This window comes from Balaenoptera borealis (assembly GCF_965194805.1).
Source record: "Balaenoptera borealis genome assembly, chromosome: 2".
Classification (NCBI taxonomy): Eukaryota; Metazoa; Chordata; class Mammalia; order Artiodactyla; family Balaenopteridae; genus Balaenoptera; species Balaenoptera borealis.
In genome coordinates, this window is record NC_138867.1 from 37,776,541 (window position 1) to 37,789,879 (window position 13,339).

General features: G+C 42.9%; 1 protein-coding gene and 1 pseudogene across 9 annotated transcripts in view; one reads left to right on the forward strand and one right to left on the reverse strand.

The window, feature by feature from the left end:
* Positions 1 to 7,532, reverse strand: part of LOC309624328 (arrestin domain-containing protein 4 pseudogene) — a 31,056-nt pseudogene extending 23,524 nt beyond the window's left edge. Inside the window, exon 1 of the transcript XR_014249925.1 lies at positions 7,067 to 7,532. The product of XR_014249925.1 is annotated as an arrestin domain-containing protein 4 pseudogene (transcript). The remainder of the gene's footprint in view (positions 1 to 7,066) is intronic.
* Positions 7,533 to 8,519: 987 nt separating this feature from the next.
* ZNF131 (zinc finger protein 131) overlaps positions 8,520 to 13,339 on the forward strand; it is a 33,378-nt gene continuing 28,558 nt past the window's right edge. For 2 of the 8 annotated variants that reach the window (XM_082382327.1, XM_082382333.1), the window contains exons 1-3: positions 9,325 to 9,559; positions 9,777 to 9,915; positions 10,899 to 11,000. In XM_082382327.1, the coding sequence (XP_082238453.1) occupies positions 9,792 to 9,915; positions 10,899 to 11,000 (226 nt within the window). In that variant the 5' untranslated portion in view covers positions 9,325 to 9,559; positions 9,777 to 9,791. The other 6 variants (XM_082382328.1, XM_082382329.1, XM_082382330.1 and 3 more) reach the window with 6 other exon arrangements.

Consider the following 13,339-nt stretch of genomic DNA (forward strand, 5'->3'; position numbering starts at 1 on the left):
GGAGTTTAAAAGATTCAGAAGAAACCAGTGAACATACAAGAAATTGCTACCTTCGTCAATAAAAATAACGTTCTGGGCTCTAAAGCTTACACAAAAGGGAGTACCTCCTGGTGGTGAGACAGGGATCCTCACACTAAACCCATGTGCCCTCACCCTATCTCAGTGGTTTTCCTTAGACCTGAAAAACTCTTATTTATCACTATCACCATCAGGCTAGCCAGGGCATGGGCACTACTTCCCCTTTAACTCTGTCTGGCCCAAGTAAGTACAAAATATTGATTACCAGCATAGACAATTATGGAATATTATAACATTCCAGAAACAGACAATGAGAACAAATCCAAACAATATTAACAAAGAAGAAGCTTTGATGTGGGTTAAGAACCTATACCCTAGGATTAAAGGAGAACAAGAAGTAGATTGTTCCTCAAGGGGCAAGAAGTTAATCTTTGAATCGCCTCTATTTCTGACATTGGATAAGGTTATCCCAATTACCAATGTCCCTAGCTGCCTGCCAAAAGCAAAAATAAAACCTCTGTGGAGGCACGCTCTGGAGCCCATGAATCACAACTAGACAGCCTGTGCAGCACAACTATTGAGTCCGCGCACTCTGGAGCTCACATGCCACAACTAGAGAGCCCGCGTGCCGCCCAAGAGCCCATGCGTCGCAACAAAAGATCCCTTGTGCTGTAACTAAGACCTGACAGCCAAATAAATAAATAGATTTTTTTAAAAATCCTTTATGGAGGAAGATAAAGTCATGCTAGGCCTCAAATTATTTATAAAAATTTTCACACATAATGTTCAGCATTCAATAAAAAAAATTAAGAAATAAGGAGACAAAACAACATGATAAAAAAATCGAGACGCAACAAAGAAACACAGAGTCTCCAGATAATGAGACATAGACTATAAAATAACCACTGTTAATGTGCACAAGAAAATTAAAGACAAGATTGAGAAACTTAGAGAATTTGAAATGATAACAAAAAGGTAAAAATAACTAAAATATATAGCAGTCAAATTAAGAACTCAATAAATTAACAGATTAGACACACCTGAAGAGAGAATCGGTGAGCTGCAAGATCAGAAGAAAATGTCCATGTGAAAGCAGGGAGAAAAGGCAAGAGATGGAAAAGACATAGAGAATGCAAGTAGAAAGTCTAATACACAGGTATTTGGAATCTCAAAAGCAGATAGCAAATGGAACAGAAGGAATATGAAAAATATTATGCCACATCCCTCTGACATTCTGGCTTCTGTTGAGAAACCTACAGTCATTTGAATTGTATTTCCCCTATAGGTAAGTTTTAATTTTTTTTTTTTTCTGGCTGCTTTCAAGAATTTGTCTTTAGGCTTCATAAGTTTAATTATGATGTATCTTGATTTTGATTTCTTGTGACTTATCCTGTTTGGAGTTTGCTCATCATCTTGAATCCATAGGTTTAATCTCTTATCAAATTTAGGAAGTTTTCAGCCATTATTACTTCAAGTACTTTTTCAGCCTCACTCTTCTTTCCTTTTGGGTCTCTGATGACATGAATGTTAAATCTTTTGTTATAGTCTCATGGATTCCTGAGGCTCTGTTCTTTTTCTCTCTCTTTTTTTTTTTTAAGTCTATTTTTCTCTCTGTTCTTCAAATTGAGTTATTTTTTGATTCTTCCATCTTCCAATTCTCTGATTCTTCCCTCCGTACCCTTCATTCTTCTGCTGGACCCATCCACAGAGCTTTTTATTTCAGTTATTGAATATTTAGCTCTCAAATTTCCATTCAGTTCTTCTTTATATCTTCTATCACTTTGCTGAGGCTTTGTATTCTTTTTCATTTGTTTCAAGCATGTTCATAATTGCTCCTTGAAGCATTTTTATGATGGATAATAATTGTCTACTCATTCTCACGTCTCTGTCATCTTTTTGTTGGCATCTATTGATTGAAAATAGTTTGAGATCTTTTGGTTCTTGCTTGGTAGGATAAGTGATTTTTTTTCCCCCTTAGGATGAATGACTTTTTAAATTGAAACTTGGATATTTCACATGTTATGAGACTCTGGATTTTATTTAAACCCTCTGTTTTGACTGGTTTTTTTATGACACTGCTCCTGCAGAGGAAAGAAGCATCTTATTACTGCCCAATGGAGGTAGAACTCCAGGTTCCCCACTTGGCCTCCATTGACACACAAGGAAGAGGTTGATCCTTGTCATCATTGGGCAGGAGCGGACGTTCTGGCTTCCCACATGGTCTTCACTGACACTGCAGTGGAATTGGCCTCTTACTGCTGAATAATGGTGAAAGTCCTGATGCTCCACTAGGCCTCCTGTAACATCACCCCAGGGGGAGAGAGAGGGGAACCTTGTTACTGCTGGGTCTGGATTAAAACCTGGGTTCCTACTTGGCCTTCTCTGACACCACCCCAGGAGAGGAGAGCAATTGGGATGCCTCATTACAACCTGGAGAGGGCAAAGGTTTAGGCTCCTCACTCAGCTTTGCTGCCATGGATAGAGGTGGGACCACATTCTTCTCTGTGGTGTTTGGCCTCAGTAGAGCAGTTTCTGTCTAAAAGCTTTATGTCTTGTGAGGCTGCCCCTTTCTTGGTCCTTTGACTAGAGAGAGCATGCTATTGTAGGGTTTTTTGTGTTTTTTTTCGTGTGTTCATTGGCACCTCTGACTTGCTGGCTTTTTTGCCTACAAATCTGGGATACGTAAGCCAAAAGAAAACTCAAGGAAGTTACCACTGTGTTGTTCCTCGGGTTCTGAGGTCCCTAGTCAGTCTCCTTTCTTCTTTCTTTCAGAGTCTTCTTATGTTTGTTTTTTACATAAAGTGTCAGGTTTTTAGTTGTGCTTAGTGAGTGAAATAGTGAAAAGCACATCTACTCTATCTTCCGGGCAGTAGAAGTCTTGCATTCATTTTGTTTCCAAAAACATCGTATAAGAATATTATTTATCTTGATTTATGAGTTTTGACCCCCTCTTAAATTTGGCAACTCAGACAAGTGCTTCCCTCACCTTACCCTAGTTCCAGTCCTATTTAGAAGTCATCTTAGAAGCCCCCAAAAAAAAAAAGATCCAAAATAAGGCAAGAAATGAGAGAGAAATAACACAGAACAGTAAGACAAATAGAAAACAAATGTTAACAAAGTAGATTTAATCCCAAATATATTAGAATTACAATAAAAGTAATGGGGGGGCACATGAACATTGAGAAGTTAAGGAAAACAGGAATATCCAGAGAGACCAGGAAGAGTTCAGTGAGTTTCATGTTTGCAATAAAAATTTAACAATAAAAGCAGAGTGCATGGATCCTAAAGGACCCTTTGACAATATCAGCATTCGTGAGTTTCTCCAACTTCCGGGAGAATAGTAACCACTTCCACACCTGGGTGTTATTACATTTCATATTGTTGTTATGCCAAGATGGGACCAGAGCTGAACTTGAACACTCAAGATTTAGCAGCCACTTGGGGGCAACAATGCTGAAAAGAAACTTCTAGGTCTGGTGTGTCATCCCCTGCTTAACTTGCTGTCTTCTGTGATTTTTGCTATCCAGCTGCTGTCCTGCCTTCCTCCTCAGCTCCACAGGAATGATTGAGTACTCTCCTAATTTGGAGTTTCCAACCCAACGTTAAAGTTTGACTAGTATAAGAATGAAGGTCACCATCTACAAGTTGGGAAGCAACTAAGTAACTGTCCTCAAGCACATACTGACATCCTGGTTCCAGCATGTTGCCTGAAGGAAGAAAAGGAGGAAATAACCCTAATAATTTGGTCAGTTTCTTATTTGTGGCATATGTAAAATATTATGTGCTGCTCTGAAAAATCTGGACTTGTTATGATCCCTTTATCAGCTTGCTGTATCTGTGGGCTCACTGGGGACATCCTGGATTTTTAGTTCCTTTGGGCAACCACAAGAAGATTTCTTTTTTTCTTTTTCTTTTTCTTTCCTTTTTTCTTTTCTTGCCATGCCACGCAGCTTGTGGGATCTTAGTTCCCTGATCAGGGATTGAACCCAGGCCCCAGCAGTGAAAGCACCAAGTCCTAACCACTGGACCACCAGGGGATTCCCAAAGATTTCGTTTTTTGACCCATAAATAGCTTTTTAAAAATTTTAGCAGGTAGCAAACAGAATATAAACCTTATACTGGGGCATAACAATGAAGACCATGTAATGAAAGCTTACTATGTACGAGGTACTAATGTAGGTGCTTCCCATGTATTATCTCATTTGCTTCCCCTAACAACACTATTTTAAAGATGAGGAAATGGAAGGTAAATGAAGTTAAACAATTTGCCCAAAGTCACCCCACTATTAAGTTGAACTAAGACTTCAGCCCAGGCTATCTTTCAAACCAAACTCTTAACCACAAGGCTATCTCCTTCCCAATGTTGCCTTAAAACATATACAGGAATATGGTAGCCAGAACTACCCTTAGTTTGTCAACTCTCCTTAAGTTTGAAGAATCCATTTTAACTCCAGAGAACATCTATAAACCTGGTTATTATTAACTGACACAAAATCTGCACCACAGAGAACTGTGTTTTAACACTAACTTCATTCTTATGTCCTCATCCTTATTATCCTTCTAGGTACCTGATTACTAAATGCTTCTGGAGGAAATCACGATGTCTGACAGACTGCTATCACAGAAATTCGAGGTCACCAACTTCTACCAGATCCTGTTGATGCTACTGTGATATTATTATGTCCAAGATCCATTTGAACTCTTTCCATTCTGTGGTAGGCAGCTTCTAAGATTGCTCCCAAAGATTTTGCCTCCTAGGACAAGCATACTGCACTTTTAAAAAATTTATTTATTTTTATTTATTTATTTTTGGCTGCGTTGGGTCTTTGTTGCAGTGTGCGGGCTTCACACTGTGGTGGCTTCTCTTGTTGCAGAGCACAGGCTCTAGGCGTGCGGGCTTCAGTAGCTGTGGCATGTGGGCTCAGTAGTTGTGGCTCACAGGCTCTAGAGCGCAGGCTCAGTAGTTGTGACGCACGGGCTTAGTTGCTCCGTGGCATGTGGGATCTTCCCAGACCAGGGCTTGAACCCATGTCCCCTGCACTGGCAGGCAGATTCTTAACCACTGTGCCACCAGGGAAGCCCTGCACTTTGTTTTATTGCACTTCCCGGATATTGTGTTTTTTAAATAAATTGAAGGTTTGTGGCAACCCTGTGTTGTCAGATGATGGTTAGTATTTTTAAAACAATAAAGTTTTTTTTTTTTTTAAGATTTATTGATTGATTGATTGATTACTATGTTGGGTCTTTGTTTCTGTGCTAGGGCTTTCTCTAGTTGCAGCAAGCGGGGGCCACTCTTCATCGTGGTGCGCGGCCCTCTCACTATCGTGGCCCTTCCCTTCCCACAGGGAAGCCCTAAAGTTATTTTTTAATGAAGGTATGTACATTGTTTTCTTAGACATAATGCTATTGCACACTTAGTAGACTACAGTATAGTGTAAACATAACTTTTGTTTGCACTGGGAAAGCAAAAAATTCACGTGACTCACTTTATTGTGATATTCACTTAATTGCAGTAGTCTAGAACTGAATCTGCAATATCTCCGAGGTGTGCCTGTAGTTCCACCACTGTATGATTACTTTCCTTTGACTGTGGGCTGCACCTGGTGACTTGCTTCTAACAAATAGGATACAGAAAAGTGATGGAATGTCACTTCTGAGATTAGGTTACAAAAAGACTTTGGCTTCGGGCTTCCCTGGTGGTGCAGTGGTTAAGAATCCACCTGCCAATGCAGGGGACGTGGGTTCGAGCCTTGGTCCGGGAAGATCCCACATGCCGCGGAGCAACTAAGCCTGTGCACCACAACTACTGAGTCTGCACTCTAGAGCCTGCAAGATGCAACTACTGAGCCCACGTGCCACAACCACTGAAGCCCATGTGCCTACAGCCCATGCTCTGCAACAAGAAAAGCCACTGCAATGAGAAGCCCACGCACCACCACGAAGAGTAGCCCCCTGCTCGCACTACTAGAGAAAGCCCACCTGCAGCAATGAAGACCTAATGCAGCCAAAAATAAATAAATAAATAAATAAAATTTTTTTAATCTATTAAAAAAAAAAAAGACTTTGGCTTCTGTCTTGCTTGTTCTCTCTTGCTCTGATGGAATCTAGCTGTCAGTCCCTATTGTGAGCCCCAGATGGAGGGAGGTGGTATAAAGAAAATTGAAGTCCTCAGTCTAATAGCCCAGGGGAAACTGACCTCTATCAACAACCACTTAAGAGAACTTGGAAGCAGATCCTGCCCTAGCCAAGCATTGAGATGAGAGCAGCCCCAGCAAACATCTTGATTAGAAACTTGTGAGAGACCCTGAAAATCCAGCTAAGTGATATCCTCAGACCCACAGAAATTGTGAAATAACAATATTGTTTTAAGCCACTACATTTTGGGGCAATTTGTTACACAGCCTTAAATAACTAATACATCTCCCAATCTCAAACTTTTCCTCCCCAACACACACACACACACACACACACACACACACCTTTCTTCTCCTAATCTTGGCTTTTAACAGATGACCTGGCCACCTATTTCATAGAGAAAATAGAGGTTTTCAGTTAGACGGGAATTTTCTCAACCTCCTGGAAGCAAATCTACACTCCTGAGAGCACCAAATCTATTAATCCTTCCAGTGCTAACAGATGTTCTTCTTGTCTAAAGCTGATTCATTCACCTATCCTCTCAACTTCATCTTCTTCAGTCTCTTCCTCTCTTGCACAATTAGCCCCTTTTCCTCCTGTATTTTTATCGTCTTCCACTGCTGGATTCTTCTCTATCAGCATTTAAGTTGTTTAAGTCTCTCCCATACCAAAACACAAAAACTAAAACTGGCTTGACCTATCACCCTCTACAGGTACTCCTTTCTTTCCTCCCTTATTTTTTAATGAGAGTTCTGTCATTGTCAACTCAACTTATTTTCCTAATTATTCCTTAACCTACTTATTTATTCCTAGACTCCCCCACCCCCCATGGAACATTCCTAATCTTTATTTAACTTGAGCACTTTGCAGCATTTGGCACTGCTGATCATACCCTGTCTTTTGAAACACTGACCTCCATGAAGTCATACTCCTCTGGTTTTCCTCCTTTCTCCAGCTGCCATACTGTCCTTTCAGGTTCTTTTTTTCCTACTAAACCCATAAACGTTGATACTTCTCAGGGATAAAGTCCTACACCTTCTTCCATTCTGACCCTGTAAGGCCAAGAGAGTCCAAATTCAAATGCTTTAAGAAAAAGGCAAGTAAAAATGAATGATACGCACTGGGACTAAGACACTAAAAAGTGATGGGGGCTATGGTGAACTAGATAGTTCAAATCCCATTTAGAGACGGCAATCTCTATTTGGCTTAAGCCAATTGTTATTTTATAGGAAAGTAGCCATATAGACTGGAATTTCCAAAATGCTTATTTCTAGGTGCAATTTCTTCGTCTTAAAAACATGCTGTGAATAATAATGATAATGATAATATTAAACCACAGCAGTCCAATTTAACCTACAAGCTGCTCGTCTCTCATTCCTGCAGATTCTCCCTATCCCTGCAGATCTCATCTATTTCCATGGCTTCAATATCCACTTTATGCTAAATTTTTCCAAATCTCTAAGGTTAGCTCTCTGCTCCATGTTCTATACGGATCCATATATAGTTGCCTTTATTTTTTTTTGGCTGCACCACACGGCTTGCAGGATCTTAGTTCCCCCGACCAGGGACTGAACCCCTGCAACGGAAGCGCAGAGTCCTAACCACTGGACCACCAGGCAATTCCCTCTATCAATTTTCTAATCCCATTCGCCACCATGGTTTCATCTAGATTACTAACAGCCTCCCAACTGGTCTCTACTTCTATTTTGTCCCATTTAATCTATTCTCCGTAGAATTCTCTTTAAAAAGTAAAATTTATGATGTCACTATCCTGTTCAACCTCCAAGACTTCCCTTTGGGATTATAAGAAAATCTAACATCTTTAACACTGTTTCCAAGGCCCCTGTGGGTCTGCCCAGCAACATTCCTTCAGTTCCCGGAATGCTATAATCTTGGTGCCTCTGCATGTTCTTGGCTAAGAACACTCAGACTTCATATTGCTTCTTATAGGTCACTAGTTTTCCTTGACCTCCAGATTATCTTGTTCTTCACATCTCATAACACTCAGCAGTCAGCACCCAGCCAATTCACTGTTCAGAATGTCTATTTACTCCATCATACTAAGATTGGGAAGGCAGAAACCACATATGCCTTGTTCCCCATCGGAATTCCCAGTCCCTTAAACTGCGCCTAGCACAACGCTGGCTCTCAATAAATGTCGGTTGAAATAATGATTACATTTACTCTTGCAGACAGCTATTTAAATCCTTCCCTAATCCTAATCTTTCTTTTGAGAGAAATGAATAAGTAAGTCTTGACTATCTCATTCTCAAAAAGCCAATTTCAGAGGCATGAATGAATGACCCAGTCACGTGAGGCTGATTATGGGTCACTGGCCACTTTAAGCGCGGGGGTTGGGGAATGGAGAGCTGCAGTAACAGCACCATGCGTAAATAATCGAGCAGCTACAGGTCCTGAGCCTAGCAAACACGTGCTGCCCGCCGAGCACGGAGAGGGCGGGCACCCAGGAGGAAGATCCTAGGCGGCCGGAACGTGCTCGCGCCCGTGGCCGCCGCCGCCCGCGCCGCGGCCGTCCGGGTCTCGGAGCGAGCGCACGTGCGCCGGCCGGACCCAAGCAGAGGGAGCGCCCGGGCACTCGCGAGGAAATGGCGGGCGAGGCGCTGTTCAGGGTTAGGGAAAAGTGTGGGGCGAGTTACGCCCCGAGAGGGGAGAGTAGAGAAGGTAAGGCTTTCGGGACGGAAAGGAGAGAGGGAGGATCGTGAGCTAGGTAAGGCGGCCCGACCTAGGCCTTGGGAGGAGAGGGGGCGGGGTGGGGGCAGTGGTATAAAGGTACACCTGAAACTGGCTGCGAGTTTATTCTAAGGTCCGGGTCGGAAGTGCTCACACCTGGAGTCTGGTGCGGGTGGGTGGAAGGTGGAGCTCCACCCCGACAAAGCCAGGCCCTCAACCGGCCCAACCCCACCACAGCCCGACTTCCTCCTCCCAGCGCGGGCGGCCTGGCCTTCTCGAGCGCCAAATCCCCTCGGTTAGCTCCGCCCCGCCACTAGAGGAGGGCGGGTGGGGGCGTGGGCCGCCCACTCCCTCGTCTGCGCTCAGTCGGCGTCCGCGTCAGCCGGAGCCCGACGCGGTGACGCGGCACGTCGACGTAAGTGACGCGCAGGCCCGGGCCGCTCCTCCTTCCTTGAGTGAGTGCCGGCCCGGTCTGGGCGGGGGAGAAGAGGGAGGGCGGGGGAGGGAGAGGCGACCGGGGAGTCGTAGTGGGCCGCGGGCCGGACCGGGTCCCGGGGCGGCGGGAGCCAGGGCCGGGCCGAAGGGCTTGGCGGGCCGTTAGAGGGCCGCGGCGGCTGTCGGGTCTCCTCCCCTGCCGGAATTGCGCGCCCCGGAGCCCGGAGCCTCCGGCGCTGTGCCCACCCCGCTCCAGCTCGCGTCTCCCGACTCCAATTAGGTCAGGCTCGGAGTCCCGCGGCCGCGGCTCCGGCCCCCAACGCGCGGCGGCCGCCCGGCTCGCCTTTCTTTCTTCCCTCGCCTTCCTCTCCTCTTGCCTCACCCTCCCCCCTTCTTTTCACGTTGCTGGGGTTTTGTTTTTTGTTGTTTTATGCTTTAGGGGTTTTGTTCTTCAGCCCGAGCTCATGGGTGTACATTATCATGCTCCTCTTTTGTAGAACAACCCGACGGCCATGGAGGCCGAAGAGACGATGGAATGCCTTCAGGAGTTCCCTGAACATCATAAAATGATCCTGGACCGATTGAATGAACAGCGAGAGCAGGACCGGTTTACTGACATCACCCTGATTGTCGACGGTGGGTAGCGTGGTGGGCCGAGGAGCGAATTTGTGGCTTCAGATCTTCTCTCCCCTTCCCCCATCCGCCTTTTTTATCCACCTTCTATGGACTCCCTATCGAAAGTCTGCGGACGGTGTGCTCTGGACCCCGAGGACACTTATCTGTGTCTCTTCACGTAGACCATGCTGCAGAAGGATAGTCACGCTTTCAACATAATCATGGCATTTTAACTTCTTGCAGCCTTTTGAAGTGTTCGCATTGTACACTGGAGTGCAAGGTGGCGGGGATAGGGAGGATGTCTGTAACTGTTTGGTTAGTAGATTTCTGCTGCTAAGCTGCTTTGAGCAGTCTTTCACAGGAGTCATTTGGGAAGTGTTCTTTCTAGTTTCCCAAATGGTCTTGGAGGGAAAATGTGAGAGATGCCTTTGCAGCACTGGTACCCCCTTTGGTAACCCCCAAAATAAAATGTGGTCTTTACCAGTCTTAGGAGTTGTTATTATAATGGATGCAAACCCAGCTTGGGTATCTTTTCTGTTTAGTGAAAATAGACTTCTTGAGGCAAGCTATTCTTTATTATAGCCTACAGCAGGTCTGCTGTAGGTTGAGTGTCCAAATATTAGGCATACTAAAATGTTTTGCATAGCAAACACATCCAGCTCGGTGCTTATTCTGTGGCTTTTTCTTCTCTTTTCAAATGACGTATAACCTTTTGGGTTGTGTTTATATTTAGCAGTTTCAACTGAATAGGATATGCCTTTGACTTAAGTGGTACCTCCTGAAATGTTGTAAGGTGGCCTTTATAAAGCTGACTTAATAAGGCCCTTGAGATAAAGATCCTACTTCATGTCTAATTGAGATTTAAATTTGTCAAGATAGCTGCCCAGAATATAGTTTTATAATTATATTAAGAAAGACCTATTTTACTTTAATTTCTTAACTTGTTTTATAGTTTTATATTTGATTTTTGTGAATATGATGATTTTATTTTGTTTTTTCTCTAGGACACCATTTTAAGGCCCACAAGGCTGTTTTGGCTGCTTGCAGCAAGTTCTTTTACAAATTCTTTCAGGAGTTTACTCAGGAACCTTTGGTGGAGATAGAAGGTAAATGCTTGTTTTAAATACAATATCTAGCAAGCATTATAATTTGATGAAGAAGTTTTAGGCAGTTAATTTAGCAAGATACCATGGGAAACAGGCATCAATGGTTTCTATTCGGTGACTGGATAAATTGTTCTTTTGACACCTGAGAATTCTTACTTTTAGTAACGTGCTTCCTAAAATGATCTTCCAGGAAAAACTCTTACGTTAAACGGTTGGTCTCTTAAAGGAGTCTTTTTCATTGCTAATACCAATGATCACTGTCTTTTGAAAACATGTATTAAAAGTGAATTTCCATCTTATTTAGTGGGCTTATGTTTCAGACTGGTCCAGATGCTGCAGGCCTCTGTATTAGCAGCATGACATGCACAGTGTGAAGTGGGCTGTCATAATATGGAAAAGGCTAGGAAAGATTAACTGAAGTAGCATTCAGAAGAAGTTCTAGTGGCTATAGAAAGTCTAGGATGGAAGGGGGTCATCTACTAGATACTGTCTTAAAATAGAAATTTTTATACTTGTTTGACTTTTTGTAATAATAGCCCACCAAGTGCCAGGTATTATGCTATGTAGTTTGTGTGCATTTTCTGAGGTTCACAGCAGTGCTTTGAAGTAAGTGGTTTTATGTCCAATTTACGTATCAGGGAGCAGGCTCTAAAAGGTTACTTGACTGAGGTTGCCCAGCTAGCAAGGGATTCAGTTTGTGCTATTAATTCTGCTACTACAATACCTAGCCCTCTATCCCTCAATCCAAAACTGTAGGAAATAAATCAGCTTACCTACATAAATACAGGGTTCTTGAGTTTGGGTTTTGTATCTCTCTCAGTGTGTATATATTCTCTGTTATGAATGGGTTGCCTAGAAACAGTATTCCCTTGGAAAAATTTGGTGTCTAGGGGAGTAAAGAAAACGTAGAGTTAAGAGTATTCTCTTATTTTGATAGTTCCAGCTTATCTAGCATTCTGGCTGGTATCCATAGATAGATTATCTTTGATTATCTGTGATGGACAGAGCACAGGCATGACGGAAATCCTCAAAGCTTACTAAAGTGAGAATCCATCAGCCTAGATGGTATTTGTTTCTGTTACAAGGCAAAGTTTTGTCCATTTATTCACCTGAGGTACTGAGACCCCAGGCAGGTTACTTTAGCTCAATTGCATATTTGCCTCTTCATCTGAAAAGTGGGTTAATAGGCCTGTACTAATGATTAATTGAAATAGCATCTGCAGAGTGCCTGGCGTAGTGTTTGGTGCATTGTCAAAGCTTAATAGATTGGGGCTATTTATCAGATTTAATACCTATTATAGTATACCGTGCCAGACCCAGGAAATGAGAAATTGATTAATAAGACAGCAAATTAATAAGACAGAGAATTTGCAGATTTAATCATTGATAAGCAACAGTTAAGGAGTGCAAAAAATGTTGCAGAGAATTTTGTTGCAGAATGGTGTCACTAAGGAGGGAGGATGAGTGGTTTAGTTTACTTTAGAGAGAAGGATTTCAAAGATTAGTCAACTTCTGGGCAGAATCTTAAGTCGAAAAATAAGTGGCCCAGGCTAGAATATGCATTGCTGGTGGAGTGTGGAGTACTGACCTACCTGGAGAAGTAGGGTCTTTTCTTCTGAAGACTAATCACCTTGGGATTATCTCTTATACTTCTGATGTGTCCATTATAGTACAGGACACACAACTTTCAGTATTTAAACTATAGAAAGTAAGAAAAAAAAAATGTAAAAACATTCTTTCTGTTTTTGTTATTTGCCAGATTCAGGTTTAAAAAATCAATTTGGCTCAATGTCTTCTTAAGCTCTTAACTTTGGAATTGCTGTACTATCTGGCTAGGTCACCTGGCTGTAGAGAAATCCCTGGGCATGCACTTAGAAAACCTGACTTGTAGTCCCAGCTTTACTGTTTGTCAGCTGTGTAACATTGGGCGTCTTAGCTTCCTTTTTTCTCTTTTAATCTGCAGGATATGTCAAGTAATTTTGGATTATGACATGGGCATTATTTTTTTCCTCTTTTTTTTTTTTTTTTTTTTTTTGGTCTGTGTCAGGTCGTTGAGGCATGTGGGATCTTTCGTTACGGTGCAAGGTCTCTTTGTTGCGTGTTTGGGCTTCTCTCTAGTTGTGGTGCATGCGCTCTGTAGCTTGCGGCACGTGGGCTTAGTTGCCCCGCAGTATGTGGGATCTTAGTTCCCCAACCAGGGATCGAACCCGCATCCCCTGCATTGGAAGGCGGATTCTTTACCACTGGACCACCAGGGAAGTCCCTGTCATGTGCATTTTGAGTATTATGTTTTGACACTCTGCGTGCTGTTAGAATCCTCTGGAGAATGCTTTTGGTTT